The 13,682-nt window shown below is 46.3% G+C and overlaps 1 protein-coding gene across 1 annotated transcript in view; it reads right to left on the bottom strand.

Annotated features, from left to right (window-relative positions):
• CCDC66 (coiled-coil domain containing 66) overlaps positions 1-13,682 on the bottom strand; it is a 561,787-nt gene that overhangs the window by 120,398 nt on the left and 427,707 nt on the right. The window contains exon 15 of the mRNA XM_069643663.1: positions 1,596-2,068. Coding sequence (XP_069499764.1) covers positions 1,596-2,068 — 473 coding nt within the window. The remainder of the gene's footprint in view (positions 1-1,595; positions 2,069-13,682) is intronic.

Here is a 13,682-nt window from a genome sequence, read left to right as displayed (position 1 = left end):
ATTTCCACACTGGAAGAAGAGTTTCTGCATGCCCTGCAGCCACCCGTGAACAAACACATCCATCAGCTGCATCTAGAGTACCTATAAAGGTGATAAACTTCACTGTGGAGAAATACAAGTACATTTGAAATTAATGTATCCTACAAAAAAAGGGATAATAGGCCCATTGCTATGTTCTGTGTTTTGAGGCGTCAAAAGAAATCTTCAACCTCTCATCAGGTATTATAAGAAATGCTAAAGAGTGACTCTTTTTCGTTAAAAATATGAATGCAAAATGGCAGTAAGATAAACAAAAGGGCATTTGTAAAATGGTTGCATGTGGCACTTGAAAGGGTAGTGAATGAAGGTAGTGTGCGATACTGGAGCAGCACAGCAGTGCTATTGTTACCACCATTGCATTGTGCCCATTTTGATGTGCTGTAAATCAAAACTGTTGTTGTTACACAACTCAATAATACCAAATCTAGCACACCCATGACATAAGGTAGCTTCCACCAACTAAAAGGAGTGATAGCTGGAAGGTTTAAAATTGATCTGGTCCTCTGGCAGAGTTCTGGGAAACCCCCTAGACCATCATACTTCAGGCTGTCAAGCCATTACAGTAATGGGAAAGACCACATGCCAATAAGGCCAGAACTGATTGGTCGGGATTGGCAGATTACTGTGCGATGAATTTGGTCACAAGAGGATTGGTCGCAGATTTTTCCCCCAATTTTGCCGCATATATATATGGGGGTGAGTTTAGGTCAGTAATTAATGTAGGGTCACTAACGGGAGGTGAGTGTTGCGGGGGGATATGGTAAGGTCTCCTCCCATATCCATTTGCAGAAAAATTGAAAAAAATAAAATAAAATATTCTCCTGCAAGCAGATGGATTTGCGGTAATCAACCAAAATCGTTTGGTCACATCCTTCTCCACCAGGCCACAAGAAACCACATATGTTTCTGCCTCATAAGTGAGCTTGGGTCTAGCATCACCTTTTGGTTTTGCTCAACTCACCCAGAGTGGGTCGGGTATGCCCAGATGTGGATCCCGAGCCCAATGGGCCTAGAGACCCAAGCTACACTTCACTGTGGATGCTCAATGAGCTTGATAAATATCTGGGGTTGCTTGTGGTCTCATGCAGAAGGGATGTGAACTTGAAGTTCGGGCTGGACTGCCAATTTTGGGGTTGGGCCAGGCCTCATTTGCATATGGTATTTCCCTTTCCATAATGGCTTCGTAGGCACATAGAGGATTGTATTGAGGGTTACCCAGACCTGTGCCTGTGGTTATGATTGATTCAAAACCTTCCAGTCATCACCTTTTGCACCAACCAGACCTTGGGCACACTCTCTGTGCAAGGTAACTAACTTGCCCAGGGAAGCAATCCCAGTAGCTCCCACGTTAGAGGCCTAAAAGGTACCTAAGGGGCACAAAATTCACAGAGTTGCATCCCCAGTGAGACCTAGGTAGGGACACAATGGGGAAAATGGTCAGGGCATCACAGAAGAATCACAAAATATTTAGAGGTAACCGTCAGAGAAGAACAGTTTAATACTTATTATGACAAAACCTGCAGTAGAATATCACATGTTTGATACAAGGATACTACCTTAATGACTTGATAATTTTCTTTTTTGCTGTCTTGAGGTGACGGAGAGACCGCAGGAGAAACATTTTTATGATGCATGTTCTGCGACATATTTCTTTCAACTAAGTGCAGCAGCTCCATTTGCCGCCTTGTTTTGTTTTCTTCCCTCTGCTTTTGGTGTCCTTTTGGGTATCGTTCAGAGGCTGGCACATATATTTTGGCTCCTTTATTTGCATTCCATACTGGTTTCTTTATATGTTTTGGCCCCAATTTCACCTCACTTTCTCTCCTTGCAAATTGGTCCTTTGTTTCACTGGAAAAGTTATTCTCTTTGCTTGAAATGTTTTTCTTAGCAGGATGTTTCGTGTCAGTTTTCTGCTTTTTGCTGTTAGTTTGCTCTTTAAATTCTATGGCAATATCTGGAGAGTTTTCTCTGTGTACATCTTCCCCAATGTATGCCTTGGAATGGTTGTTTGTACCAAATGTGTAATCATCTAAATAAAAACAGGAAAAAAACATGAACAGTTGTTTATTTGCTATAAAAGACCTAATTCCATGATGCCTATCTGGGTGGTCATTTTTGTATCCAGTGATGATATGAACAGTAAAAATCTCTACAGCAAAAATTAAAGTCCCAGTTATGGACCGGAATAGAAGATCTAGTGATGCTTTGGATTGGTTGCCGGAGATGGAAGGTGTGGAATGGCCTATTCAACAGAAGCTCAAGGAAACCCAAAGTATATTGCAAAAAGAAAAAGAAAATTCACCAATAGCTCTTGGAAGCTGACGAAAATAGATCTAGGTTGTGTGAGAAACCAGGAATGAGTCGCAGTTTTCCCAAAGTCCTCTTCCCAATGGTTTGTAGATCCCCCAACTCTTAGTATCAGTCTGTACTACTCATGGAATATTGGCAGAGTGGCAGGGCTGTCAGGTTTATCATAAGAGGAAGATGCGAGTTGTAGGTAAGTACCCTGAACCTAGCTAGTAATGCACATCAAAGAAACACTCTATAAATGTATATTAAAATATATATTATATTTCTGCAAGAATCACTTCTAAATACTTAGTACATAGAACCAAAACACACAGAATTACTTTAGGGTACTTTCCAAAGGCCACTGCTTAGTTTGTAGTTGCTTGCGGTTACATTTGTTACAGATTTTGACAGTAATGAAAGTTCTATTGTATTATCTGTAATAACGCGCACTCGCAAATCTTAGCACAAATACATTAAAGACATTTCCTTTGCATACACATATAAGATAGTGACTTTTGGGAAGGAAAATAAGTTGGTTAGTGTTATACTAGCAGGGCCTGAGGTTCTAGAGGCAGTTTCTTCACACAAAGTCTTTTAAACGTCCAAATGGAACCCTAGCTAAAGGCAGTTCAGAGAGGGCTAAAGTTCTTGACAAGCAGCAGAATAACCAAAAATCCTGTGAATATGTTCTAGTCTCTAAGATGCAAGAGGACAACCAACTTTGGAGACCCTGAAAGGACTTGCTACAGGGACACAAGCAACTGCTTGAGTCTGAGTTAACAGGAGGGGACCCCGAACATCTCTATGTGCACTCCAATCCTCTGGAGAGACTTTTTGGATCAAGGTAAGCAATACCTTTTTGCCCACAGAACTTTAGGGTAGAAGAAAATATGGTGGCTGGATTCTCCTCGGTGGGCCAGCGCTGGCCTGACCGCCGAATTCCTTGGTCTAAGGATGAAAGGCAGGACAATGGACTGGATCTCTCAGCAGCAGTCTTGAGGGGGGACCGGTGGCACGGCTTTCCGCAGCTTCTCTGGTCACTCTCCAGTTTTGGCTCCTTTTCTGCAGCACCAACCAAGTACGCGATACGCCCGGACACACTCCTTTGATTCCTGAAGTCCCGTACTCTGTTGAGGGGACTTGGACTGGTCGGATTGTGTCTCTGGAGGTTCACCTGGAGCCAAGCAAAGAATTGGACGGATTTGGCCTTTCCACGTGATCGGTACATTTCTGTAAAGTCCCAACTGATGTGTGACTTCATAAAACGTATCTCTTGGTATTAGGTACCCAACTCTTAATATAGGCCTGTACTACACAAGTCGGTAGAGTGGCTGAGCAGCCAGTCTTATTTTAGGACAGAGTTATGTGAGCTGTAGAGCAGTACACTGAAATCAGTAAACATGGGGATCAGAGCAAACACTCAGTTATATCAAAATATGATATATATATATATATATACACATACATACATACACACATATATACACACAAGCTAATCTAAAATGCAGCAACCAACAATAACATTCAATGTAAAATCGAATCAAGTTATAAAGTTATATAAGAAACAATATTGCAGGTGAGTAACTTTCTATGCTTTACATATCCAGCATACAGAGCGATGCCAATTAAGGTCAGTATTAGCACTTTATAGCACCTTCACAAAATTGAGATGGGAGGGAAAGTTTCAGAGTTTGGCAGAACACACTTCAACACAGACCAAGAAGATGGACCTTTCGGAAACCAGTACAGCCAAAGTCAAATGGACAGTTCCAGTTCAGATGAAGATCTTCAGAGGAAAGGTTAGTTAACTAGTCAGTGGTTCTTGAAGAAACACAGGAGCTCAAGGAGAGCCTATCTGATTGTGCAGGCCTTGCAGCTTGTGCACTAAGGAGTTGAGGTCATACCTCAGTTGAAGAAAACCGCACTTCCCAAGCCAGGAAGTACCGAACATGGCACAAGGTAAATACAACCTAAGCCCCATAGTACCATGAAAGTGAAGACATTGTATCTGGCTTCCTTCTAGGTGCAGCGTTGCAGACCCAGATTCCTGCTCCTGGGTTGTGGTGACGAAAGGGGAGACCTCTGGCGGGCTTCTGTGGCAGCACTCGGGAGGTGTCGTCGGCAGAAATGGATTCAGCTCACTTCAGCTGCACTTTGTGGTTTTGGTGCCTTTTCTTAGTGCCAAGAAGAAACTAATATCACTGGTCAGATTTACTTCGATTACTCGGTCCAGAACTCTGGTGAGGGGACTTTTGGTGAAGAATTCTTGCCTCTGGAGGTCCACACCAATGCCTCCAAAGTTTCAGGTGGATTCGATCTTGGGAAGACAAAGCACTCGATAATGGTCCAGGCACCCCAGGTATTGAGATTCTGCAGCTCAGGAAAGTCACGGAAAGTCAGGGGATGTCCCAAAATGAAGAAAGTCTTGAGGCTAGTTGGTCCCACCAGCCTAAGGGAGGAAGTCGCCCTTGCCGGGTCTTCCCTGTCGGTGTGAAAACGGTATCAGCACAGCTGCAAGGCTTCACCAGTGTTTTTGCGGTCCTGGAAGGTGCTGCTGGCATCTCTGCTCTTCTTCTGCTTCGGATTCTTTGTTCCAGTGGTCGACTTAATCCTTAGTCCCAAAATCCTCGCCTTTTATGCAGGATCCCATTCATTCACAGCCATGGAGCTGTCAATCACCTGGGGGTGGCTGTCCTCGAGGACAGCCAACCGCCCAGTTAGAACTGGTTTCAGCCAGGCATACCTACAGACAAAGGACAGTTAAGTTTCGGGCTCCTTCCTCACTTCATGCCTTTCCAGACACACCCGAGCCTCGGTGGGCTTCAGGGCCGACACCTGCCAAAGGCAAAACTCACAAAGGACTCAAAGCTATTCTAAAGGAGAGAGTAAAAGCCCAGAAGGAACAGAAAATGGCTAGAAAAGAAGACTGGGGCCATTTTGAGAAAATGGTCACCCGTGGGTGCTGTACGGCTGGCTAATAACCTGCCCAAAAGATAGTAAAAAGTAACCATTGCCACCAGCCATTTAGGTTAGTCACTGTAACACAATGTTACATGAGGAGTGGGATAAGGAGTTACTATGCAACTCCCCAGCACCCCAAATAAGGTGGTGTGTGCTGGACCCACAAAACAAAAGTTAAGATAAAAGTTCTTACTATTCTTGGGAACATTAGTTCTCACTAGAAAATGTATTTAAACATTACGAGAAGTTTTAGAGACTTTTCAGTGACACTGCACATGGGGTGCTGGGTGTCCCAAAGCAAAAGACAGATTCCTGTATTAAACAGAAGTAGTTTACCAGACTCCATAAAACAGTGAAAATAAAAATCCCAGTCAGAGAAAAAGAATCAGTGAGTGGTAAAAGGTTCCACTCAGTCAGGAGATTAAAATAAAAAAAGTCCAGCAAAAGTTCTGGGGTCTCTCACGGTAAAGGGAATTAGCACAGAAAATGTAAATTCTCCGCAACACCATGACCATGCACTTCAATTGGGTCAGAGGTCTCCTGGTATTGGGGTTCTGCATCTCTGGAGAGGCACAGCAGCTTGGGTGATGGCTTAGATTAAAGTTTATCTTGGGACTGGTTGGCCCCACTAGTCAAAGGGAAGGAGTCGTCCTCTTTGGGGTTCCTCTGTCGCACCACAAACAGGGTCAGGACAGCAGTGGTCGCTTCACAGTGTTACAAAGGGTCTGCAGGAGTCTGTGGTTGTCTTTTCGGTTACTTCTGTTTCCACTAGTCGACTTGCCTTTCACCTTGGGAACCTCACTTTTTTTTTTAAACAATTTTATTTTATTCTGTTGCAAACATGGAATGCGAATGACAGACATCTCAAATAGCACTACCAACATGAATATTCCCTCCCTCTCCCCAATCTTAGAAACTGTTGTCCCTCCTGTCCGTTGTCCCGACATTTGGTAGACGGTGACCAGGAGGGCCTTGTTTCAAACGTTGTCCTGGAGGAAAAGCTTTGGAAGCTATGGTTTGTGTGTCTGATCGTGTTCCAGGATAGGGACCCATACATCTGTAAAGCAGTGCAGGAGGCCCTCTTTGGTCGCTATGACCTTTTCCACCACCAGGATGTCCCACATCTTGCCCCCCCACCATAGGGATATCAATGGGCCCTCAGGAGATTTCCAAGACCGGGCGATCATGATCTTCCCTGCTAGGAGAAGCTGAGTAATTAGTTCAGCTGTCGCCCCCAACCTTGGGTAGATCCTCCATGAATCGGTGCTCCCAGGAAAATTACTTCATGTTAATTCGGGAGTTGAACCTGAAAGATACCTTCAATCACAGTAAGCACTTCTCCTCAGAACGTTTGAAAAGCAGGGAAGTCCCACCACATAAGTAAGTGCCTTGGGTTCCACAATTTCACCAGCACTGCGGGTCCAATGTGTTCTGAATTTGGTGAAACCGCACTGGGGGATAATACCAGAGAAGGAGCAATTTAAGGGCACATTCTTAATTTGTCTCACAGGTTGAGGAGGAATAGATTCTCGTACAGATGTATGGTCCTCAATCGAGAACCTCAAGTCTTTTTACCATTGCGACATATATGCAGGGCGAAGAATCAGCATGTCGTCCTGTGGCAAGTTGTATAGTTTGGTGACATTCCCCACCATCTAGACCCTCTAGCAAAGAGAGTTCAATGGGGCTGAGGTCCCATGTGGCCCTCTGTCGGACCAACAGATGTGTGTACCAACGACGAAGTTGGGCATGGGAGAATCTGTCATTCTCGGTCAGCTTGAATGTCCCCCAACAGTTTTCGAAAGTTCGTAGCTGGGGGTTTTCAAATAGCTGCGCTAAAGTTTGCAGCCCTCCCCTCATCCAGTTTCCAAAGTTTGAAGCGTGCATGCCTAGAGTGAAGGCGGGATTATCGAAGACCGGGATGTGTGGACCCAATCAGGTCGGGATACCCTTGGAGTTGATTGCCCAGTCCCAGATTCTCATTTTGTGGAGGAGAGTAGGCCAGGCCAATATTTTCATGCGGGTAGGGGGTTATGTGGGGAAGAGGCAGTATTGATTGTTAAATATTCACCCATTGTGGAGAATCCACCGGAGAGAGCCACACTTGGAAACACACCAGTTGTGCAGCTTCACAGTATTTACGTAAATTGGGGTCCCCCCCCAACCCCACCAAGCAGGCACTGCCCATTATCACTTTTAGGGATCCTAGCTTTCTTATCTCTCCATATAAAATGAAGCATTTTCTGTTGTAGGCAGAGAAGGGGTGGTAGCGGGATCGCCAGGGGAAGAGTGGAGCAGAAATATAGGAACCAAGGGAGTATGTTCATTTTACAAGCGGTGATCCTCCCCATTAGAGAGATCTCTTGGTTGGTCCACGTTTTTAGGTCAGTTTCTAGTGCTCTAAAGAGGATGGGAGATTAACTGTGTAAACTTCACCTGGGAAGTCTGGAATGTGCAACCCTAAATAATTATGGATTTCTCAGACCAGTGAATGGGACATGGGGGTCAGAGGGCATCTATTTCCTCTGAGGTCATAATCACTCCCAAGGACGATGATTTATGGAAGTTTATCGCAAACCCCTCAACCCTGCCAAACCTACATAGTTCAAAAAGGGACTGTTGAAGGGAGGGCTGGACATTTGTTAAAATGAGCAGGATATCGTCCGCATAGAGAGAAAGCTTATGGTGCGTATGGCCAACCTGGACCACGTCAATGGCAGAGTTTTTTCAAATTCGTTGGGCTAAGGACTTCAATACCAGGGAGAAAAGTAAAGGAGAATGAACAATCCTACCTGGCCCCACAAATCAGTGATATGGGCACCATCTGACCCCGGTTAAACAGCAAAGCTGTTTCTGGTGAGTTATAGTTGGCAAGGACCATCTTGTGAAAGAGTGGACCAAACTGAAAGGCCTCAAGAGTTAGGTGTAGAAAGGACCAGTCAACTTTGTCAAAGGCCTTAGTTGAGTCTAAAGTAAGCAGTGCCATTTTCTGGTGGTATGAAGCTGCCACCTCATCCAGGTTCAGGGTTCGATGAATGTTATCCCCTGTGGATCTGCCTTTTATGAAGCCAGTTTGTCCGAGTTAATTATTTTAGGTAGCACTAAGGACAAGCGATTAGCCAAAACTTTAGAATAAATGTTGGTGTCTATGTTGAGTAATGAAATGGGGCCTTTATGAGGCATAGTCTCAAGGATCTTTGCTGGGTTTTAGCAGGAGGATTGTTGAGGAGATTTGCATTAATGGAGTTGTGGAGCCGGATTGGCCAAAGGAGTTAAAAAGGTTTGTGAGGGGGTCAGCAATTGAGGGTGAAAAAGCACATGAAATCTAGAGGAGAACCCATAAGGGCCAGGGGCCCATGTTTTAAGGATTTGATGACAGTCTATCTCCTCACCAGTGATTGGGGCGTTTAGGGCTTCACAGTCCCCCTTCGAGAGGTGTGGGAGGGTAGCGCCTTTAATATATTGTTCTGACCAAAACCATGACCACGGGGGGATGTGGTGATGGTTTTGGTCAGGTGGGCTGCTGCTAGTTGTAGTTTAGCCTCTTCCAAATATTGGGTTTTACCCTGTGAGTCTCGTAGGTCAATTATCACATTGTGCCATGTTATTTTCGCCAGTTTTTTAACCAGTATTACTTCTATTATTCTAGCCGTAGTATCCCTGTTCAGTTTTAAGTAGCGAGTGGGACGTTTCTTCGGCATAGTGTGCTTCCAGTTTGTTTCGGGCCACCTGCAGGGTGCAATGCGCTTTAGGAGACCCCCCTTTTTATGTTTTGCTTCGCTTCTATCATTTCTTTCTCTAGCTGGACTCGGACCTCTTGCTTACGCTTTCGATTCCCCGAGCTGTGGGCTATGAGTTCTCCCCTAATCACTGACTTCATGGCGTCCCACGTGGTTGCCGTGAGGTGCAGGGTTGCGTACCTAAGCGCCATGTCGTTCAGGATCGGGTCAGAGGCTCAATAGCAGCCTGTGGAGGGCGGGAGGGGGTTTGAGTCATACATTTGGGATGTCAGGAGAACTGGGGCATGATCAGATAATATCCACGTTTTTATGAGCACCTCATCAACATAATACATAATTTGGGGGGGGACGCCAAGAGTAGGGTTACACGGGAGAAAGTATGGTGTACTTGCGAGAAGAAGGTGAAGTCTCTCTCTCCCGGATGTAATAGTCTCCATGTATCAATTCCTGCCAAAGCTTTGAATAAGTGAAGGAGATCCAGGGCAATATTGAAGTCTTTTGATGTGGGTGGGTGGGTGATTTCTATCAGGGGGGGTCGGGACCGCATTGAAGTCGCCCCCCTGATGATTACCTGACCCTCAAGGAAGGGGAGAAGTTTAGCTTCTAATTCCAGGAGAAAGGCTTCTTTCCCTTTGTTGGGGGCGTAGACAGATCAACATATATAGTTGGCCAAATAACATACCTTTGATCCCTGTGTATCGGCCCTCCGAGCTGTAGAGCATTTCCAGTTCCCTGAACGCCACCCGCTTTGCCAGGAGAATAGCTGTGCCTCCTTTTTTGGAACCACTGGAGGCCAGGTATTGAACTGGAAACTGTTTCGAAGGCGGGCAAAGTCAGATGGAAGACGATGGGTCTCTTGCAAGACCACCGGGCTGTTGAGGTCTTGCAGGCGTTGAGGCGTGAATCTACACTTGGCTGGAGCATTTATGCCTTGAGGGGGGGGAATCCAGATGGATCTCATCCGCCATCAAAATCTGTCTCCATCTTCATTCCATTCATCAACCAGATTTTTTACTTATACTCTAACTGGTAACTTGTAACCATAGAACAAAAGAAATGGGCTTGGTGCCCGGTTGGATTCTGTGTGGAATCATACTCCCGTTTAGGCGTAGGCCTCATGAAGCTGGGGACTCAGACTTCGATGCTAGTTTCTGCCGGTTTGGGTTTAGAGGTGCCAAGAGGTTTCCACTAAAGGTTGGCTGGGAGACATTCAGGTTTGTTATGCAGACATTTTAGGTTTTCGCCCCCTGGCTACTTTCACCCAGGTGTTCCGTTTAGGCAAGGGAGCATCTTTTTTCGGTGATGTAAAGGGAATGGGAGTGAGAGGGTGCCACCGCCCATATCTAAGGGGATGTCTGGTAGAGTACCTTTGGCCTCTACCATCCAGTACAAACTGTAGAGTAGCAGGGAACAGCCAGCAGTATTTAACATTCTGATCTTGTAGAAAAGTGGTTAGCAGTCTAAGCGTTCTCCTTTTTCCCAGTCCTGTAGCTAGGTCTTGAAAGACTTGGAGCAACACCCCCTGAAAGGTCAATTCTCCACGTGTTTGGCTGGCTGTGAGGATTTCTGGTTTGGCCATGAAAAAGTGGATTCTCGTAATTACGTCTGGTGGAAGGTCCGAGGCCTGTCCCCTATGCGAGCGCAGCCTGTGGGTGCGGTCCAGGGGCATTATTGATCTATCAAGATGCGGCAGAAGAGTTGGCAGAAGTCCCTTATATATTCGTTCAGGGCTTGGTCTGGGACCGATGAGGGGAAACCCCCCCCGATCCGCAGTTTGTTACTGCAGGCTCTGTTCTCCATATCTTCCTGCTTGCGTTCCATGTCATCCTTTCTGCCCTCCAGCATCTTGATCCTACGCTCCAGCTCCGACACTGTCTCTGCCTGGTCAGTTGTATGGTCTTCCACCCCTCTCAGCCTCAGCTCTGTTTCCAGCACTCGTTGGTCCAGGCGGTCTACCTTCACTGAGATTTCTGTCATACAGCTGGGAAATTTCAGCTTGATTTCAGACTTCAATGCCTAAATGTTCCCTTTCGTGGCGAGCTGTCCCTCAGGTTGGAGTGGTGAAGGGGGCAGAGTCTTGGCTAGTATGTAGCTGGAGGCTCTGTATGCGCTGAATGAGGAGAGGGTAGCTCCGATAGTGCCTGGGTGGATTTTTAGGTGCGTCAACCAGGTAAATGCTGTGAAGTGGGGAGTGGGTGACTGTCCCTTTCCTACCGCCTCAGGCGTTATGGGATTGTGCTGCCCTTCAGGTGGGGGTTCTCTGCAGTACCTCCATTGGTATTCGCTTGGCTGCGCTTCCTGATCGGCCACCGATTCACCCCCCCAAGCTGCTCCACAAGGGGAGTTCAGTCACTCCTGCTGGGCGATTTACTCAGTTGTCCCTCACATGATGGAGAGTTGGGGCGTACGTAGGCAGCTCTTGGGCTCCAGGATGGAGATTGTGTGGCTGCTTCAGGTGCTGGCGTCTTCCTGCCAGGCCCCAATGTGTTTAGTATTCCTCACTTGCCCCATAGCCATGTTCCTGACACCATAAATGGACAGTAAGGAGTTTGTCCCTCACTTTATGAGCAGGCTGGGCCGTTGCCTTAGATCGGCGTGTGTGGCTTCCTTCATTGAGTTTTATATCCTCCTCGGCAAGCGCGGTTCATTAGCTGATTGCAGGGGCTCGTCACCTTCTTCCTTACCTCACAGCAGGCTGCTGATGAACGTTCCATGCCGGAATGAAGACAACGTGCTGCGGGGCCCTATGGCAGGTGATCATGGGTTGCTAAGTGATGGATCTTCCACACTTCCCGCAGGCAGAATTCAGGGTGTGGGTAAAGGGCTAGGTCACCGGAGCTGCATTGTCCCAGCGGGCGGTCGCCATTGTGGAGAAGCCCCGCCGCAGACCCAATGGGGCCATTCTTTTGATTATCTCGGCTCCCGGGGGACAGCTCACCTCACCACTCTCCCCAGATCTCCCCTTCTCATTCTTCATTTCCTGGTGTCGATGGAAGTCAAGCGGCGTGGGAACCAGCAATTTATATGCATTACCCGGGCTTTGTGCAGAGGCCATCAAGGAAGCATCCACATTGCGGGTGCTTCAAGCCTCGCCCCCCCGAACCTCATCTGTTATACAGTTTCAGCACACACTCCTCTGCAATCTCTCCAGGCAATTTACATAAAGGGGCAGGTGACTGTCCAATCAGGACAGCCAGACCCCCAGTGGGAGCTGGTTCCATTCAGGCAGATACAGGGCAGGGGAGAGGAGTGAAAAACTCCTCCACCACTTCCTGCCTGCCCAGACACTCGAGCGCAAGTGGGGACATCTAAGGGTTACCGCCAAAGGCAAAACACTCACAAGGCCCCCCCCCCCCCCCCCCAGGACGGTACAAGAAGGTCTGACAAAGAACAATCATGCTAGTAATGGCAAAAAAAAAAAGGAGCCACTAAGTTAGTACTTGGATGACCCTATTGTGCACTACCAGGGCTATGGACATAGCCTGCGGTAGATTATTCACACAATAGTTGGTAGAACGTATCCACTGCCACCAGCCATAACTAGGAGACGGACTAGGTGACAAATGTCACAGGAGCAGAGAGAAGGGGGATACTAAGTATCCCCTTGGCACTCCACAGAAAGTTGTGTGTGCCAGTTTCCCAGGACTATTCAGAACTGTAGTTACTTTAGGACATAGAAAAGAAACTCAAACGAGGACCCAAATGGTCCTCAGCAACACTGCCCATAAGGAGCTGTGTGCGGATATAGTAAAATAAAGATGCCTTAAGAGATGGAGGAAAGTAGACTCCATAGGACAGTAACATGCAAAGAATAGAGTTCCAAAAGACAGAGCCCATAAAAATAAATGAGTGGAAAAAGGCTCCACTCATTCGGGATTAAAGAAAAAAGGGCCAGAAGTCCAGCAAACACGTGTGGGGTCTGACTAGGAGAGGGGATGAAGCATAAAAATGATACATCTCCCCAACACTGTGCATGTTAGTTTAGTTCGTATATCATACAATAGTAGATTTAATGACTGGACACCCTCCTGACCAGTTGCAAAAGATAACCAATCGGTCTTATACAGTGACTTTGCGCCATCCAGATAAAACATGACTGCTTCACAAGTCAAGAATGTAGTGCTCTCTCACCTCGGGTTTGAGGGTAATGGAAGAAAGCTGGTAGCTATTGCTAAACAATAGCAAAATGTGCAATAAAAGCTGGGACATGGAGGATCACATCAGAATAAATGAGGTGATATGGCTTTCCGAAAATCTTTCAAGTTCGCTTTACTGCGGATAAGTGGTGAATGTCAAAGGAAAATGAAAATACAGGGTTTGAAAGTGACGGAAGCTAGGGGCTATTTTGCCTTGAAACGCCAGGTTAGCTTGACACCAACAGCTACCAGGAGCATCTTTTGGCTCTCCAGTACAACTGACACTGAACAAATGCACATATGTAAATATAACTTTGCGTATCTGGGGCAATCGATGAATAAGCATTAGAACACATCTGTACACATTCAAAGAATAATGCGTCAAATAATGGACAAAATGATACGTTTGCATGTTATGTTTAAGTTAGATTTACGAGACGCTATGTACTAGCTCCTTCTTCCCAAGTGCTAGCTCCTGGTCACTGGTTAAGGCAGGATATTCAGCAGCTGCTTT

This window comes from Ambystoma mexicanum, chromosome 2p (genome assembly GCF_040938575.1).
Source record: "Ambystoma mexicanum isolate Mex_15411 chromosome 2p, UKY_AmexF1_1, whole genome shotgun sequence".
NCBI lineage: Eukaryota > Metazoa > Chordata > Amphibia > Caudata > Ambystomatidae > Ambystoma > Ambystoma mexicanum.
Note: the sequence above shows the minus strand (reverse complement) of the source record. Positions and strands in the feature narration are given on the sequence as shown.